Source organism: Fusarium flagelliforme, assembly GCF_020744385.1.
Source record: "Fusarium flagelliforme strain FIESC 12 MPI-CAGE-AA-0113 chromosome Unknown B0J16scaffold_4, whole genome shotgun sequence".
Lineage (NCBI taxonomy): Eukaryota > Fungi > Ascomycota > Sordariomycetes > Hypocreales > Nectriaceae > Fusarium > Fusarium flagelliforme.
In genome coordinates, this window is record NW_025763506.1 from 1,022,342 (window position 1) to 1,039,455 (window position 17,114).

The 17,114-nt window shown below is 48.2% G+C and overlaps 7 protein-coding genes across 7 annotated transcripts; 2 read left to right on the plus strand and 5 right to left on the minus strand.

Moving 5' to 3' along the window:
* Nucleotides 1-312: 312 nt before the first annotated feature.
* Nucleotides 313-1,860, plus strand: B0J16DRAFT_267921 (uncharacterized protein; the record flags this gene model as incomplete). Its single annotated transcript, XM_046123463.1, has 2 exons — nt 313-478; nt 518-1,860. The coding sequence occupies 2 exons, from the start codon at nt 313-315 to the stop codon at nt 1,858-1,860; spliced, it is 1,509 nt and encodes a 502-aa protein (XP_045982552.1).
* Nucleotides 1,861-2,377: 517 nt separating this feature from the next.
* On the minus strand, nt 2,378-3,398 carry B0J16DRAFT_319723 (uncharacterized protein; the record flags this gene model as incomplete). Its single annotated transcript, XM_046125532.1, has 3 exons — nt 2,378-2,781; nt 2,834-3,298; nt 3,353-3,398. The coding sequence occupies 3 exons, from the start codon at nt 3,396-3,398 to the stop codon at nt 2,378-2,380; spliced, it is 915 nt and encodes a 304-aa protein (XP_045982553.1).
* A 739-nt stretch (nt 3,399-4,137) lies between these two features.
* On the minus strand, nt 4,138-6,040 carry B0J16DRAFT_398504 (phytoene dehydrogenase; the record flags this gene model as incomplete). The annotated part of the gene is made up of 4 exons (XM_046132393.1): nt 5,971-6,040; nt 5,800-5,921; nt 5,213-5,746; nt 4,138-5,160 (listed from the first exon to the last, which is right to left on the minus strand). Exons 1-4 carry the CDS (start codon nt 6,002-6,004, stop codon nt 4,138-4,140), a joined length of 1,713 nt encoding a protein of 570 aa, XP_045982554.1. The 5' UTR covers nt 6,005-6,040.
* A 511-nt stretch (nt 6,041-6,551) lies between these two features.
* B0J16DRAFT_304174 (Squalene/phytoene synthase-domain-containing protein) lies at nt 6,552-8,620 on the minus strand (the record flags this gene model as incomplete). The annotated part of the gene is made up of 5 exons (XM_046124712.1): nt 6,552-7,716; nt 7,766-7,939; nt 7,997-8,328; nt 8,445-8,544; nt 8,598-8,620. The coding sequence occupies 5 exons, from the start codon at nt 8,618-8,620 to the stop codon at nt 6,618-6,620; spliced, it is 1,728 nt and encodes a 575-aa protein (XP_045982555.1). The 3' UTR covers nt 6,552-6,617.
* A 643-nt stretch (nt 8,621-9,263) lies between these two features.
* B0J16DRAFT_355519 (carotenoid oxygenase) lies at nt 9,264-11,410 on the plus strand (the record flags this gene model as incomplete). The annotated part of the gene is made up of 2 exons (XM_046129419.1): nt 9,264-9,340; nt 9,388-11,410. The coding sequence occupies 2 exons, from the start codon at nt 9,264-9,266 to the stop codon at nt 11,408-11,410; spliced, it is 2,100 nt and encodes a 699-aa protein (XP_045982556.1).
* Nucleotides 11,411-11,473: 63 nt separating this feature from the next.
* On the minus strand, nt 11,474-14,525 carry B0J16DRAFT_398520 (uncharacterized protein; the record flags this gene model as incomplete). Its single annotated transcript, XM_046132394.1, has 8 exons — nt 11,474-12,421; nt 12,475-12,834; nt 12,884-13,157; nt 13,204-13,748; nt 13,794-13,985; nt 14,034-14,152; nt 14,202-14,257; nt 14,448-14,525. 8 exons carry the CDS (start codon nt 14,523-14,525, stop codon nt 11,952-11,954), a joined length of 2,094 nt encoding a protein of 697 aa, XP_045982557.1. The 3' UTR covers nt 11,474-11,951.
* Nucleotides 14,526-15,329: 804 nt separating this feature from the next.
* On the minus strand, nt 15,330-16,608 carry B0J16DRAFT_286446 (uncharacterized protein). Its single transcript, XM_046124096.1, has 2 exons — nt 16,432-16,608; nt 15,330-16,381 (listed from the first exon to the last, which is right to left on the minus strand). The coding sequence occupies exons 1-2, from the start codon at nt 16,473-16,475 to the stop codon at nt 15,397-15,399; spliced, it is 1,029 nt and encodes a 342-aa protein (XP_045982558.1). The 5' UTR covers nt 16,476-16,608; the 3' UTR covers nt 15,330-15,396.
* Nucleotides 16,609-17,114: the final 506 nt, after the last annotated feature.

The window sequence follows — 17,114 nt, forward strand, 5'->3', positions numbered from 1 at the left end:
GCTAAGCTTTGGTGATACCAATAGCTTCAAGTTGATACCCCGCTAGACTTTTGGGGAGTTTAAGAATCTGCGTTATGGGGAACCTTGAGACGTAGCTTTCTGCCACATGAAGCTTTATTCATATCACAAGGAAACTCTACTGCCGCAAGATTGCTATATCTCAATTTTAAGCTTTCTATTTTGCAGATCAGGCCACATTATCGCACATATAACAATGACATGACCCATGTTGCTTTCCTTCGTTCTCGCACCCGCTCATTCTTTTCTCTACCGCACTTCACCTCGGCCCAAATCTCTCTCAGGATCGTCAAAATGCGTCGCTTCAAAGTGAAACCACAAACTCCGCAGTTTTCACCATCGTTCGCTCAACGCTTGGTAGACTATTTCAAGCCCAGAAAGAGCACTTATCGCATTCCCGTCCTGGGAGCCGATGAAAGCAAAATCTCCCAGCTAGACACACCCGTACCGGAAGATGCTGGTCTTCCAGTGTCCCATTTAGACACACCAGTACCAGAAGATGGCGGTCTTCCAGAGCCGCTTAAGCCCAAGACGCTAGAACATCGAAAGAACTCGGAGTCTGGACTATTGCAATTCCCACCTAAGCTGTTGATCTATGCCATGTGCTTTTTACCGCATAGCTCCCTCTATATGGTCCGTCAAACCTGCCAGGCCCTGCGCAATCTGGCCGACGACTCTCAGTTCGACGATTTCCATTGGGAGATTCTGCATCATGAGAAGCCGCGCTGCTACGTTACCATGCCTTTATGCGAAGAACTACGCAGCATCAAATGGATCTTCCTGCGACGGTCGTTATGCAAACCATGTAGTACGCTGTTCGACTCCGGTGAATTGGAAGCAAGATTGGGAAAACTCTGGCAACCCGTTCACTGCAAAGGATGCCAAGTCTCACACCCAGAACTTCTTTTTCCTCAGGGCGGCAGAGAACATGATATCTGCGTGGGACTACTAGGCGAATACGCCCTGTGCAAGCATGTCCAAGTCACGGGCAAGATCGAGGTGCATAACGAAGGGAATTCCCGCTTTCGTTGCTTAGACCCCGAGCACTTTCCTGAGAACAGCATGGACTCAAAAGAACGATTAGCCTTCCAAAGATATCGCCCAGAAGTCGGGAACTACTCGTCTATGGACGGCTGTGTGGTGTACTCCAGAGCCTTTCCTCTGTTAAAGATTGCTCCTCAGCAATACCCTGGAATGCAAGCGTTGAAGTCGCGGCTATTGAAACAACTAAAGGAAATCCATCACGATGGACTTTGCCAGCACGCTTCAACTCAACTTGAATCCATCGTTTCGTCTTTACCATCAGACAAATGCGATTGTTTCCCAGCCTCCGGTCCGCCAGTCTACCAGTCCCTCCTTGCAGGTAGGGACTTCCATCGGTGTCAGAACCACGATTATGATTGTCGCCATTGCGGAGCACTTTACTATTGGTTCTTCGAGAACAATTATGTCGTCCTTCAAGTCACAATTGATTTAGCTACCAATGGTGCGGACGGCATGAACTGGCTTGCGAACATTACATTTCCAACAGATCGGTACCCTAACCATCCCATCTTGAACGAAAGCACCAAGGGTGTTCTCTGGTGCAGCGATCCGTCATGCGGCACGGGCTGCGGAAATCGTTGGCTTTTTATGGTGGAGATCATGAAAGGGCTTTTATATCGTGAGCATGGGGGGTTATTCGGGCTTCCTCAGCGGGACCGTTCTTTTGCAGCCAATACGCCTTACACGCTCGAATATCAAGTGTTTCAGAATGCAGCAGACTGGATGACAGAGCCAAATATGCTAAGCATGGACCTTCTTGTCCCAAAAACAACGAAGTTTAACACTCAAGCGTACTGACTACCGCCAAGATAGAAATATGTAAATGGTTAGGGAAGAGGTAGGCTTCTTCAAAACTGTTTATGGTAACATCCAATGGCTTTATTGGTCAGGTTGACCCGAAGATCACACGAAGTCGATCGACGTTATACTTAGCACTGGAATAGATTCTCCTATCTTTGTCAATCGACTCTTTCCTTCTATCAGACTACTGAATGCCATAGGCAGAAGCACTTCCGTGTAAATTGGGATACTTGGGAACAATAATAGAGAAATATTATTGCAATTACAATATTAACTGAACATGTAACAAGATTTAAACAAGACCAATTACTGACTTCCATATCCGTGCTTCAAAAAGACTGCCGGGTATCATCAGACCAAGGTTAATACGTGACCTCTGTCAATCCATCAAAGGAAAAGGCAAGGTTCTCCCCAAACGACCTTGGACGTTGCCTACTAACATTATCGTTTCAATGATTATCATCGCCTGTGCCAGACCCTGTTACAAGTCTACACCTTCAGCCTGAGGTTCAGCTTAAGCACTGGTGGAAGCTTCGGGAACATTGACAGCGCCGTTGTTGGCAGTTCCTTGCTGTCTGGGCTTGACATTGGGACCCTCGGGCAGGACACGCTCATCAACATCCCGAATTCGGAGTCCAAGGCGAGCAGGGTCGATGTTGCGATGGCCGAAGAGGAGCAGCGCACCAAAGACAGGCTTCGCGATAAGGTCGAGGATACCGTAGAAGATAGCCTCAGAGTCAGGGGAGATGATGTTGCCGCCCTCACAGACACCCCAGGCAATGGGGTACAGGATCCAGACGACAGCTGTCAAGCTACCGCACGTTACAAATACCTTGCCAACATCCTGGCCAACGTGATAGGCGTGCTTGCGGGCTTCCCAGGCGAGTTGATAGACGATATAGACAAGGGCGACGCAGCCTACAGCATGTTAGTGTGGGTTTCAATTGTGAGGACCGAGCATTGAACTGACCAAAAGTAAAGTATCCCCATTTGTAGGAGCTCTTGACCAAAGCGCCAACAAGACCAGTAACAATCATGATCTCGTCAACGAGAATGACGTACAGGACTGTAGGCCAAGGCATGCCAGCGGTGAGGAGAAGGTCCATGAGAAGCAGAGGAGTAGTGATGAACCAGTCGATATAGCGAACGTAGAAGATCTCGCGATAATTGCCCGCAACGAGATGGCTTCCACGATGAAACTCAACCATGATAGGAGCCCAGCCCAGGTTGGCACCCATAGTGAAGTATGCAATGGCGGCGACCATGGTGATAGAGGCGGTGATGTAGTGGAAAATACGATGGGTTCGTGGCTTTCGCAGTCCGAGTCCGACGAAGACGATGGAGGAAACTGTCATGACAGCGCAGACGGTAAAGTACCAGTCGGAACCCCGAGGGGTGATGTTTATCTGACTGCGCTGGCCATTCAGGGAGTCGCCTATTGGAGTCAATTAGTGGTATTCAGGGGTACCCGGACTCGAGAAAGACCTACCATTGACGTTCAGCGCATTGTTGCGAGTAAAGAGACCTTCAACCATCATGACGATCAGCTTGGACGAAGAGACGTTAATTGTACTGTTTCTCGTGTCACTGGCAATAGTTCTACAGCGTTATTGAGTAGAGCCAAGAGGATGTGTAGCCAAGCTCTATTAAACCCTTAAATGCAATCGTGCATGGCCAAGATTCTTCAAACAATGTGTCAAACTAACCATCCATGACTTCATACCGAACCTCCCGTGCCTTCACGGCAAGTAACTGCCGAGTGCTCGTCATGAAGACTGTATTCAAGAGTCAATGCGACTTTGATGTTAGGATGCTGATAAAGTCAATGACGTTGACGTAGGAGTTGGCCCACACCCTCACGTTTTTACCACGCGATCTAGACGTAGACGCGAGAAAGTTGCCGGTAACCGTAGCGTCGATCACTTAAACGGGATTCTCGGAGGGTGCATGGGAATCTCCGCTAAAGATGTTTGAGAGTCGAGAATCATGAGGCTGATCGATGATTTGTGCCAAGATGACGACATGGATATCAGGCGGTAATAGCCGTGGGATTAACTTGTATCGGCACGTAGCATTTATTATATCACTGATTAATCTGATAATGCAACCTTGATGGCCGAATAATATCCGATTTAGCTCATGTCGTGTATCTTTATTTTCTAGACTAACACGACTTCAGAGGTCCAGTGGCTCAAGTGAATAGAAGAGTGTATTATTCTATGGTTTTTAACTACCAGTTCCCAACAAAATGAAGATATCGGTATCAAAAGATCGCTAATTAGCAGCAATGGCAAGATAGTAATAAGCCAACAGCATTGCAACGAGAGCAGCCAAGAAGGCGTGAAAGAGTGTAAGGGATGAATCGTGAAGCTTGTCAAGTCCACTCTTGGGAGACTTGGAGGTATCCTGTGCCCAAGGGATCTGACTCTTCTTGTATCCTGAGTCCTTGAGAATCTGCTCGGCGACAATCTTGCTACCGGCAATACAAACAGGAACACCAGTGCCAGGGTGTGTGCTGGCGCCAGCAAAGTAGAGGTTCTTGTACTTGGAGTGCTGAGTACCAGGTCGGAAGGCAAGGACATTCATGATGGAATGGCTAAGGCCCAGAATAGCACCCTTGTCGAGGTTGAACTTCTCCTGCCATGTGTAAGGAGTGTTGATAATCTCGTTCTCGATAAGAGGAGCAAGATCAACTCCTATTCTGGCCTTCATGGTCTTGATGACAGTGTCGCGAGCAAGAGAAATCATCTTGTCCCAATCCTGACCAGATTCAAGAAGATTAGAGTTTCCAGACTTGGACAGACCCCGATGTGTTCCAGCGGAGTCTGATAGAAGATGACCAACAGGAACCAAGACAACAACGGCATCCTTTCCATCAGGAGCAGCTGAAGGATCAATACGCGAAGGAACGTTAACATAGAAGGAAGGTTCTGTAGGAATGAGGTGCTCCTTGAAGATGCTGTCAAAGGACTCCTGGTACTCGTCGGCAAGGAAAATGTTGTGGGCGTTGAGCTCGGGAATAATCTTGGAGGCGGACCAGTAGAAGGAGATACTACTGCATGATGTCTCGCGTTTTGATAGTGAGTCGGCGTAACTTGTCTTGGGGAGGAGGTTGTTGTATGTGTAGACGAGGTCTGCATTTGAAATGACAATGTCTGAGGAAAGATGGGTGCCGTTCTCCAGGACAACGCCATTAGCCTTGCCGGTTGCTTGGTCGATGGAGATGGATTTGACACCAGTTGAAAGACGGTATTCTACGCCAAGACGTTGACCAACGTTGACTAGTGCCTCGACGACCTGGAATGTTGTTAGTATGAAAACGGTCACTGACAACATGAAGCAAGCTTACCTTGTGGAATCCGCCTCTGGGGTACAGAATGCCCTCTGCAAGCTCAGTGTATTGAAGCAAGCTGTATGTTCCGGGTGCATCGAAAGGACTCATACCCATGTACATACTTCCGAAGGTAAACACCCTTCTAAGCCTCTCAGTCCAGAAATACTTGCTCGCTCGTGTCCAAATACTCTCAAGAGGATGAATGTTGAACAGATTGAACAGAACCTCAGGACGAGCCAGACTCAAAATGCTGGGAAAGTTCCTTCGTAGGACAGACTCGACACTGACTTCGTAGTGACGGTGCGACTCCTGAAGGAATCCGAGATATCGCTCAAAACCATCAATGCCCTCGACGGCTTCAATGGCCTTCTTCATCTTGGTAAGATCAGTGGACATCTCGAAAGATGAGCCATCTCCGAACCAGATGTTGTAGTTGGGCTCACACTTCAATAGTTCGACTCCCTCGGATTCAAGAGATGTTCCTAGATCTTGGAAGATCTCGTGGAAGAAGCGAGGGAGTAGAAGCAGTGAAGGACCCTGATCAAAGCGCTGCGAGATGTTAGAATAGGCTCAACACAACAATGGTAGCATGCGAAACTCACGTAGCCATCTTTATGGATCAAAGAACATCTTCCACCGGTAAAATCGTTCTTTTCAACGATAGTAACTTTGAAACCAGCCTTGGCGAGTCGCGCAGCGGTCGAAACGCCTCCAACGCCAGCACCTAGGGATTCATTAGCTCCAGTGATCGACAAACGAGTAAGTAACCATACCTATCACAATAACCGACTTTTGCTGTTGACTCATTTTGAATATTAGATAGTGAGGGATGATTGATGTGAGAATATTACACAATTCACCCGCTCAACGACTTTTGATGTGCTGAGTATAGAGTCAATGACGTCTTCCATTTCAGATATACCCACTTTTTAATCAAATTGGTTCGGACTCGGACTCGCTTTATTTTCCATGTGAAAAAGCTACCCTGGAATTCCATCGGGGCGCAGTTCTTTTACCCTGGATTGTGAGTCATTTTATTAATTCATCCTGGTGGCTTGGATAACGGGTCTTGAAGATGTTGTCGAGGCTATTTGATGGACTGTTGATCATTAACTGGATTGGTTTGGGCTGCTTTAGTGCCGAGAAAGCGTGTTCTGCCATTGGTTACTTCGGGTAGAAGGGTCTTCAACGATCTGGCTTTTTTACAACTTCACTTTTGCAACTTGGCGACACGTATGCATCATCTTGGCAGGACATCAAGGTAGCTCATTGAAAAATTCAAAGTAAAGTTGAAAGATGTTGAAGTTGAATTGTGATGAGATTACAGCTCAACTAATGAGCCAAATTGAGAGGTGTGAAATGAATAATCTATGAATATCTAAAATACCTTCTACCACATATTAAGTCCAACAATGCACCGCTATTGATTCAATGCAGACCAAGCAACCCGAATTCGTCGACTCTTAGGAACAGTAGCCCGTCCCTTCTTCAGAACAGGTCCTGTTTCTCTAAGAACACGTCCTATCTCCATGTAACTCTCAACAGCAACTCGAATAGGGCCCTTTCCTTCTGCAGGAAGTTTTTCGATGGCTATCTTTGCAGTGTTGTACTTTTCAAAAGCACGGTCAAGCAGTTTTTGCCGCAGACCCTCGATGGTAGGACCGTAAGGCGCCTTGATCACATCTTCAGGTGTGAGAGAGGCTTCCTTGAGCCAGGCGAGAGGAAGGTAGACGCGGTCGATTTCCGCGTCGACTTTGATATCGCGGGCGATGTTGACGTACTGTAGTGCGATGCCCATTTCTTGCCCAGAAGCTACAACTTCGCGTTGAACTTCGGGGGATATCGTCTCAGGAGTGTGGTAAAGAATAAGGTGGTTGCAGAGCTCAGCGACTGTTCCAGCTACACGACTACCGTAGACATCCAGGTCCTCGGTAGTTTCAATAGGGAACTTGCCGGCCTTGCGGTCGAAAAGAAGATCAGTGTCAAACCCCTTGAGCAAATCATCGAGAGGATGCTTGGGCAGATAAAAGGTAGGTAGTTGTAGAAGAGCCATATGAAACATCTTGGGAAAGTTGGAGGTGACGAATTCACGGAGTCGGGGCGAGATATCTTCCTCGTTCTCCTCATAGGCGATGTTCAGAAACTGCCTCAACTTTGCAATCGAGGCTCTCGACTCATCAACAGAAGGAGCCTCATCGACAAGATCGTCGGCGGCTCTGCAGAAAGCGTAAAGCCGGATCAGGTCGATTCGAAGTCTTCCTTCAAAGGCGCCACTCGCGAGATAAAAGCTGCGGCTCTTCTTTCTGAGAAGGTCAACCGCGCTGACAAGCCCGGAAATACGTTCTTGGTCATATTTCTCTTGTGGTAAGAGAAGAGCGCGGACAACTAATCCAAGAGTTGGGAGACCCTTGTTCTTGGGGAAATGTTCAGGAAATGTATCCAGAATGGCCAAAGTGTTGTCGTTTGCAATAAGACCAAAGACAATCAGGGTATTAGTAAGAAGGAAGAAAACAGCTTCCCTAATAATTGTTAGCGAGTGCTCGCCTTACAGCAGAATTATCAGCTTACTCGATATCGAGGCCATCCCAAAGAACGACACCGTATTTGGTGCCTGACGTGATACTCCACGTTCCCCGTCGCAACGCAAAAGTGTCAACCACCCACAAATAAACTGTTGGCAGAGCAATTGGTAGCAGAGTATTGGTCCACGGCAAATTCACAATAAACTGGTATGAAATGGTCCTGCGATAGGTTAGCAAATTGTGCCAAGTGAAACAAAAGACTGGAAGCGCGCATTACCATAGAAACAGGAGGAATGGACACGCCCAAATCAGGATAAGGCCCATGTACATGCCCTCACCACCGCGCGAAACATGTACCCAGCCGAAAATGATGGCGGAGGTGAAGAGAAGTTGACCGGCAATCTTACCCCAAGTGCTCGCTTTGTTGAGATAAATGGGGTGGAAGGTTGCTTTGCTGAGGAGCATGTAGAGAAGAGACGTGTTGAGCGTTTGGATCACAAAGAAAAATAGTTCCTCAGCGGGAATATCCCACGCGGTCAGTCCACAAACAACACCAGGTGGATAAGTCCATATCCGATTTCTGATGAGATAAGAGTCCCAAGGGCTTTTCTGATGTCAGCATAGAGAAGAGGGGATGCGCGAAGCGCACATACATTGTAGACACAACAGCTGTCTAGATAAGAATTAGTTTTCAAGACCTTCAATCGAGGGGGAATAGTCCTTACTGTTATCATAAACGCAAGCTTAAAGATATCCAATTTTGACAACAACGGTCTGTACACGGCGAACAGCACAAGGCCGAACGGTATCGTGTACTTTAAATGCCTATGAGAATGGTAAGCCAAAGACGAGGTGACGGTGAAAAAGAAAGTACGTACACTTGGGCATATTCCCATCCCATTGTGACTGACTGTATGTGGTGATGGTCGAGAAAACAAACGACGTCAATCAAGGATTTACTCTCGAGTCATAAAAAAAGGAGAGTAGAGTTTTGTTAGGGAAGAATTGACATTGGAATTCCATTTCGACACTAACAATTAAAAAGCCCGCAATATTTTTGGTGTAGAGGTCTTGTACCCCTGCCGTGTTAGGTAAACGTTGACGTCAAGACTTTTGCTTCGCCTTCTTAGTTTAGTCTACTTGTCATTAACTTTTCTACACACCAAAAAAAGGACCCCTGTTTTATTTTTACGGCCTTCGGTCTTTTGGACTTTGCCGTGTTATCCTGCACCGATTGAGACGATGAGATCTCGTGGTTTGAAGCTACCGTTACCTGCTTTTGACGTCTGTTCTGTGATCGATGGACATCTCCATTTTATTGGATGCCGAAGTATCCGACGGTTTAGCATATATCAGGATTTCCCGTAGGAAGTAGCCGTTAATGAGACTTGGTGGTAGTTCTTAATATGATGCCTTTCTGGATGCTGCTGCTTTGCCTCATGTCTTGATTGATCCTGCGATGCTCTACTCCCAATTGCCATATACAACTCTTCATGGTTTCGCATGACGAAAATAAAAACCAACATCAGCCTCATAACATCGTCATGAATTCATTCCAGCAGGCTGCTCCCGCAACGGGTGCAGTGTCTCACTCAGATGAGCCACAACCACTTCGTCATCCGTCAGTTTGTCTCACGCATTTGTAGCAAACATACTCACCTCTCACAGTTATCTTATCGGTAATTTTGCACCGATTCACAAAACCACAAATCTTACACCGTGTACCTTCAGCGGATGTATTCCTTCGGAGCTTACGGGAGGACAGTATGTTCGCAACGGTGGGAATCCAGTTAGCCATGAAGATCTCGGTCGAGATGCGCATTGGTTTGACGGTGATGGGATGCTTTCTGGGGTGCTGTTCAGAAAGGCTTCGTCAAATGGAGAGATCGTTCCGGAATTCGTCAATCAGTACATCCTCACTGATTTATACTTGTCTCGAAAGACTACGTCGGTCATGTCACCTATCATGCCGAGTATCACAACTCTCGTCAACCCTCTATCATCATTTCTGAAGATCATGCTTGCGACATTCAGGACAATGTTTCTAGTATTTCTCTCAAATCTCCCAGGATCACAACAATCTTTGAAGCGCACCAGCGTCGCCAACACAGCCATTTTATATCATGATGGCCGAGCGTTAGCAACATGCGAAAGTGGTCCACCTATGCGCATACAGCTTCCTTCGTTGGATACCGTTGGCTGGTACGATGGTCTCCAGGCTGAAGGTGAGCCCGAGCAGAATCTGTCAGAAGAGAAGGGCGAGCCATTTGGCGGAGCAGGTCTTTTCAAGTCCATGAAAGAGTGGACAACAGGACATCCCAAGGTCGACCCCATCTCAGGAGAAATGGTTCTCTACCACAACACATTCCTACCGCCATATGTGCACTACTCAGTCCTCCCCAAGACTGATGTCGATGCTCTTAGAAGGCGAAGACTTGTCAACCAAGCTGTACCTGGTGTGTCGGGCGCGAAGATGATGCACGACTTTGGAGCATCGCGCGCCCATACAGTCATCATGGACCTTCCATTGACTCTTGATCCTTTGAACCTAGCGAGGAACAAGGAGGTGGTAGCATACGACCCTTCGAAACCCTCGCGCTTTGGTGTCTTTCCACGCCATGAACCTTCAGGTGTGAGATGGTTTGAGACAGCGCCTTGCTGCATCTTTCATACGGCGAATACTTGGGATACCAAGACTGGTAGCAAGACGAGGTCTGTCAATCTTTTGGCTTGCCGCATGACTTCCTCTACGGTGGTATACACAGCTGGAAACATCCTGCCTCCAGTGAAATCGAAGCGCTCGAACACTCAGCCTGCCGGGGAGTTTGAGCGCCAATGGGATGAGAAGGATATCTGTCGATTCGAGCAAGCACCCATGCTGGAATCCCCTAGCGAGAAGAAGGTCCTAGGTGGTGATTACTTCTCATCTGTCGACGAAGCCGATGACTACAGCCAATGTCGACTGTACTACTACGAATTCAACATGTCTATCAAGTCCACCAACAAGGTCACGAACCAATGGGCCCTCTCATCCATCCCCTTCGAATTCCCCTCCGTTCGCCCTGATCGAGAGATGCAAGACGCTCGTTACATCTACGGCTGCAGCACATCGACATCCTGCTTCGGCGTAGCACTCGGAAGAGCCGACAAGGTCGATCTTATTGTGAAGATGGACGCCAGGACTCTAGTTGAGCGGGGTAAGAAGATGAACACCAGACCGGTGACCGGCTGTATCGACAGAAGGACCGTCAAGGAGATTCTTGGTTCGCAAGCCGAGAATGATCCTATCAAGATCTTCCGTCTTCCTCCGAAGCACTTCGCCCAAGAGCCACGCTTCGTGCCCCGAGCCGGAGCTACGGAGGAAGATGCTGGCTATCTACTCTTCTATGTCTTCGACGAATCTCAAATCTTGCCCAACGGGGACTGTCCACCTACCTCTATGTCGGAACTGTGGATCGTCGACGCTAAGAACATGTGTGACGTCGTAGCCAAGGTCAGGCTTCCACAACGTGTGCCATACGGTCTGCACGGAACGTGGTTTTCGGCTCGAGATATCGAGGAGCAGAGAGCTGTCGAGACACTGAGAAGTTTGGACGCTGTGGAGAGGAAGAAGCAGGATTGGGTTAATGGTGGAAGTGTGGCCAGGTCGTGGATGGCACTGAGGGAGAAGTTGGAGAGAGCTGTAGGGTGATTATGATCTTTCAGACTTGCGTAGATACCGATACCCTGTCGCGGTCTTTACTGGTGTTTGGGATAGGCTTATAGTATATTAATAATTTAATAATAAGCTCCAGTTATTGACCATCCTGCCTTGATCGATATCCAGGGAGACATTGGCATAAGGTTCAAAGTAAAAAAGAAAAGCCATCATCCTCCTTCTTGGACAACCTCGTAGTGCAGTGACCCGGTAGCTGAAAGGCTGAAACCACTGGGCAGCATGGCGAACGAACCCAACAACAAACGCTATCAATAAAATCACAAAGCTTGCAAAATGACTCCTCAATGAAGCTTTAGCTTCGATAAGAAGTCTTTCTGAAAGCCTTGTGATTCTATTGAGAGAGTTTGTTGTTGAACTGGTTCTGCTTCTTCCTTCCTTCTCTTTTTTATTTGAACCTCATGCGAACATCTGCCAGGAAATCGATCAAGGTTCTCCGTTAGCATGCTAAATAATCCGCAGCAGCTTACTTTTCCATTCCGCAAATGACAAGGACTCCCCAATACCCCTGTCCTCTCTACCAGATATCATGCTCCATCATTGTATGCGATACCCACTCCGTATCGCTGTTTGCAATCGAATTCGCCATGTCAATCATTTGGGCAGTCGTGAACCAAGCATCCATACCCAGGTCATCCATCCCAGGGAGCATAGAAGCCATCGTCTCATTGTCATCATTCGGATCTTGCAAAGCACCATCATTATCATCAGGTATCGTCCCTCCAATGATCTGACCATCGATCGGTATCGGCGTGGTATCATTGTGTTCGCGAGATAGACAACTCAGCATATCATCAAGCTGCTGAAGCTCCGACCTCCGAAACACAGCGATGAGATTCCCCTTGTTAACCATCTCATTAAAGATGATTGAGGTCTTATGCCGAAACGTCGCATCATATTCAGAGAATCTCGGATCCAGAACCGGTGCGATAAGCAGGTTGAAGCTTGACACAAACAGCGACTCAAGATCAAACGGTAGAAACGCTTCTGCAAACAGTCAGTAAGAGCTTCAAAGCGAGATAAATCTCAAGTGGTTTTACCAAGCAGACCTTGACTTTGCAAACAGCCAAGAATGTTGATCATCTGGTATGAAGAGTCGATGCACATCTTGATCAGGTTCCAGACAGTTTGAGATGAGTTTAGTGCCTCTGTTATGGCGTCTGGTGTTTCGAAGCGTATCTTGAGGAAGCAGAGGAGCAAGGGTCTTGTTGCGAGCACGATGCATTGGTGGTAAAGGGTGTGTAGGTAGCCTGCTACTCGTGAGACACCGTTGATGGCTTTGTCGACGCCGAGAGGAAATTGTTGTTGTAGCTCGTCTGCGAGGCCGGCGATGTTTTCGAGGACTTTCTTGGTGCTGAGGAGGAACTTTTTGTTGAGCCGACCGTTTGCTCCGTATACTCCTGGACAATGTATTAGCATAGACTAAGTGCATTATTGGGGTCATCATACCTCTTCCGACAGAAGCAATACTCCGACACAGCCGAATCTGCATATGTAAAGCTGCCACCCGTTGCGTCGACCCTCCGTAGTGCGGAAGTGCCGGATGAATATCGTCATCGTGAACGGACTGAGGCAAGCCCATGAGAGATGTCATCTCGCGGTCGAGCACGTATACAGTCCACCATATCCTCCGACTTCGTTCAACGATGCGTTCGCCAAGTTGGTCTACAGGCATGTCTGTGTGCATACCTTGCCCCAACGCGACTCGCATTGCTTGTCCGATCTATGTGAAGTTAGCAGGCTGTTTCTGGCATCGGCGACTAACATACAAATCCGTGCGATGAGTGGCGATAGTCGAGCGACTCAAAGTACAACGCTATACAACAGAGTATCTCGGTCGATATGAGCGGTTCGTAAACAAGGATGTGAATACTTGGTAGCAATCGAAGTGCAGTGACGAAATAATCAGCACCAGGCGGTCTTTTAGACTGGTAATTATTGTTCTCGGCAAAGGCTTTGCCAAAGGCCAAGATGAGTAAAAGGTGGATGTAACGGAGGTCTGCAGCTGCGATATGAGTCGTCGGATCATTATAAAACTCATGCAGGTAACCCATAAATGTTTCCTCGTCGAAGAGGTGAAACAATTGGCCGCAATGGAATTTCACCGTGTTGACGAGAAATAGCGCATGGTCGAGGCTAGGCATGATGGGAGGATCGGGTGCTGGTGCGATACGAGAGCCATCCCACCCGAGATCGTAGGCTAGACCATCGAAGAGAAGGTTATCGGCGGCGATTGGGCTTTGGTGGATGTATTCGTGGGTGAGACTGAGGACGCGACGGGTGAAGGACCAATTCGATGATGTGCCGAGGTAAACTGCCATGTTAATTGAGGCTCATGAGTTTGGGGCTTTAAACTCACATTCGCGACCTTGCGCAGAGGCCATAAACTTGGACTGCCCTGCGGATAGAGGGTTCACGAGAGCGGAAGCAATTGGGTCCAGCCCTTTGCTACCACTATTCGTACTGCTCCGACTATCGAGTAGGGAATCATCTGGAGGAAGCGATACCGATACATCCCCTCCTGGCGACAACATATGAGGCGGCGCCTCTGCTATCCCAATGTCAACGATGGACCAAGTTCGATGAACTCCAGACTCACCATGATCAGACGGCCCGCCGACATTGATGTTCGTATCCAATGAGCCAGGCGTTACATACTCAGCAGTGCCTGTACGAGATTGACTGGTCGTAGCGCGTTGTTGTAAATCGAGAATGAAGCTGTAAAGGCGTGAGCGTAGGCTCTGATTGAGGCGGGGATAAGACTTACCCACGAGTGACGAGGATCTTCTGGTCGCGCTGATCAAATTCGCATGAGAGCTTGCGCTTCTTGCACGCGTCGCAAGGATGAGAACCTGAGCATTTTATCTTTTGTTTCCGACATCGTGAACAGCTATTTGTCTTTGCGTCAGTCGGAGAAATTAATTGAGAAAGAGCTTCACTGAGATGACCAGGTGAGGGGGCAAGCAAGGACAGGGTTCATCCAGACTCACGCGTTATCCGATCTCTTCGAGACCCTCCCTCCTCCCGCTCTTCCAACAGAATCTGTAGTCCCCGATGATTTGCGCGCGTGCGATGATGCACTCGGAGCCATGTTTTACATCAAACAAAGGATGAAAAGGCAATTGATGCAGAGGACAATTGAAGGAAAAAGACGTTTGCGGGGATGGATTTTAGGTTCGGGGGTTAGCGTAGCCTCACTGAGTGAGTCGCTGTAAAATTTGGGGTTAGTGCAGCCGCTCGCTGTGGAGGTCACGAGATGCGCTGGTTGGGGTGACGTAAAAGGTATCACAACACGAAAAGAAGCGACAAAGAAGGGAGATAAAGAACAACTGATGAATATGCGGGGTTCTAGCTTGCTATATTTATTTCTAGAGGCTCTTTTCTTGTAACAGATGAGAACCGGGTGTTCACTCCTCGTCACCGGGTGGAGGCGACTTTTTAGCGTCGCTGTTGATAACGCGGGCTGGTGGAGATGACCCCGGTTTCGCTCTCATTTTCTGTTGATAGCTGCAACATCCCCGGTCAATTGAGTTGAGCTAGAACATCCAGAAGACGATGATCGGAGCTCCGTGCATTTGAACATGACCTGCCGAGACAGGATTAAGGCAATGCAATGCAGTCCGGAAGATGCATGCAGAGGAATGGACGCATCGAAGGTCATGAGAAGGGCGGTTGCATGTTCTATCGAGATTCCATGACCGTCAAAGAATCGGACACCGAGATCCTAAGAGACGAAATAATTTGGTTATCTTATGTTATCTTAGGCCAGTATTTAGATGACTTTATTTTGGCGCCCTAAAGTTTAGAACCTGCCTGCATGGTTAGCCATGGCTACGATCTTCATTCTGGCACCTTGAGCGATCAAAAAACACCACACGGCGACGTCCATTATTTCATGCTTCAAGACTTTTTTATCTTCATTGTTCTTCTATATGCACATGCCATCCAATTTACTTATTACTTTAGTTCAATCGACCCTTGACGCGATCAGTCCACGTCTTCAGCAACTCCTCTTCCTTCTCACCCGCCTCCTTCATGATACTCTGCACACTCTGCTTCACCGCATCACCAACAGGCTCATAGGGATGGCGGGGCGCCAGCTTCTCCTCTGCACCCTCAATTCCAGCTAACCTGGCAGAGTAAACAGCAACAGCGTATTTTGTCGACGCGACACCAGCCTTGCAGGGTCTCTCCGCTAGAGCGGCAACCTGCTGCAGCTTGAACGCCTCCTCATACTTGCCCTCCTTGTACAGAGCGTAGATCTTGGCTGTGAGAGTAGGGAAGACATTCGCGAAAGCAGCAACGCATCCAACGCTGCCAGCAGCGAGGCCACCGATGAGGAAATCGGATTGACCGCCGTATGTAGAGAACTCTGACGAGGGGATCTGGGCTGCTAGACGGGTGATCTTGCCCACGGAACCACATGTAAGCTTCACGCCGACAATGTTGGACTTTCCGCTAGGATGCGACTTCTTGCTCTCCTCATAGATCTGAACAATGGTCTCAGAATCAAGATCAACACCGTTCGTAACACCAGGGAAGTTATAAATGACAATTGGGATAGGCGACTTGGCAGCAACCTCCTTGAAAAAGCGCTTCACCACGTTCATGGTAGTCGCCTTGCCAAAGTACGCGGGCGGCAGAACAAGTAGGTAATTGGCGCCAGCCTTGGCCGCATCCTCAGCAAGTTGGAGAGTCTGCTTTGTAGAATGCGCACCGACGCCAGCCATGAGGGGAAAGTCAGGACCGATGGTCTTGCGGGCGAGAGCGATGAGCTCAGAGCGCTCTTCGCGGGTGAGGAGGAAAGCCTCTGCGTTTGAGCCCATGACGATAAGGCCGTTCAGGCCAGAGTTGGCCAGATGCTTGAAGTATTTAGCTTGAGCATCATGGTCGACTGTGTCATCTGCATGGTTGAAGAATGTGATTGATGGTGCCCATACTCCCGGGCTGTGAGGAGTCAGTATCTCGCTGATGATGGTGAGTTTGGAGGGGCTTACCTGGGGACGTGGGGTAGCTGAGATTGGGGGTTGAGGGAGCCCATTGTGAATGGTTATTGACAAATACGAGACTAATCGATAGGAGTTACAGTTCGAAATGATAATGTCTCAATCAATTGATGCAAAATATCTCAACCTCGTTCTTCTTTAAGCAATTGACTCCTCATCAAGAAGTGGGGTTTGCATCGCGTATCTGTCCCGACACGTCAAACCCTCCTCCGAACATGGGGAAGCTTTGAGTGGACGTCGCCCTCCAAATCTCCAGGTCGGGACCCCATCCGATCCCACCGGTAGGGTACCCGGGAAAAAGAATGGGGTGTGTGCTTTGTCTCGGCCAATTGACTACCCTACAACTTCGGTCGGGTTCGCCGGAGGTCTTCTTCGGCGTGAAACTTCCTGATTACGGCGTCGGAGATGGAGGAATTGCTGGAGAAATGGGCCGAAGCAGAGTGATGCTTTTTTGGCAATGTATTACAAGAGCTTTTGGAATGGTGTAAAGCTCCGGTAATCAGTTTTGTCCCGGTATGGCTTGGCCAGGAATTTACAAAATCAACATTTGAACACCAACCGAAAAGCGTGTGGAGGTACGCATTGTTTAACCCCAACACATATTCTGACAATTCTTTTTGGAATTGAGATGTATGGCACTAACGCAATGTTCCCTCCGGATTTATTCAATACAG

Excerpts from the sequence above, each read along its gene's own strand:
- B0J16DRAFT_286446 (XM_046124096.1), bottom strand. The coding sequence starts at position 16,475 with ATGGGCTCCCTCAACCCCCAATCTCAGCTACCCCACGTCCCCAG. Across the intron at positions 16,382-16,431 it reads CAGCTACCCCACGTCCCCAG|CCCGGGAGTATGGGCACCAT; the intron begins GTAAGCCCCTCC and ends GACTCCTCACAG.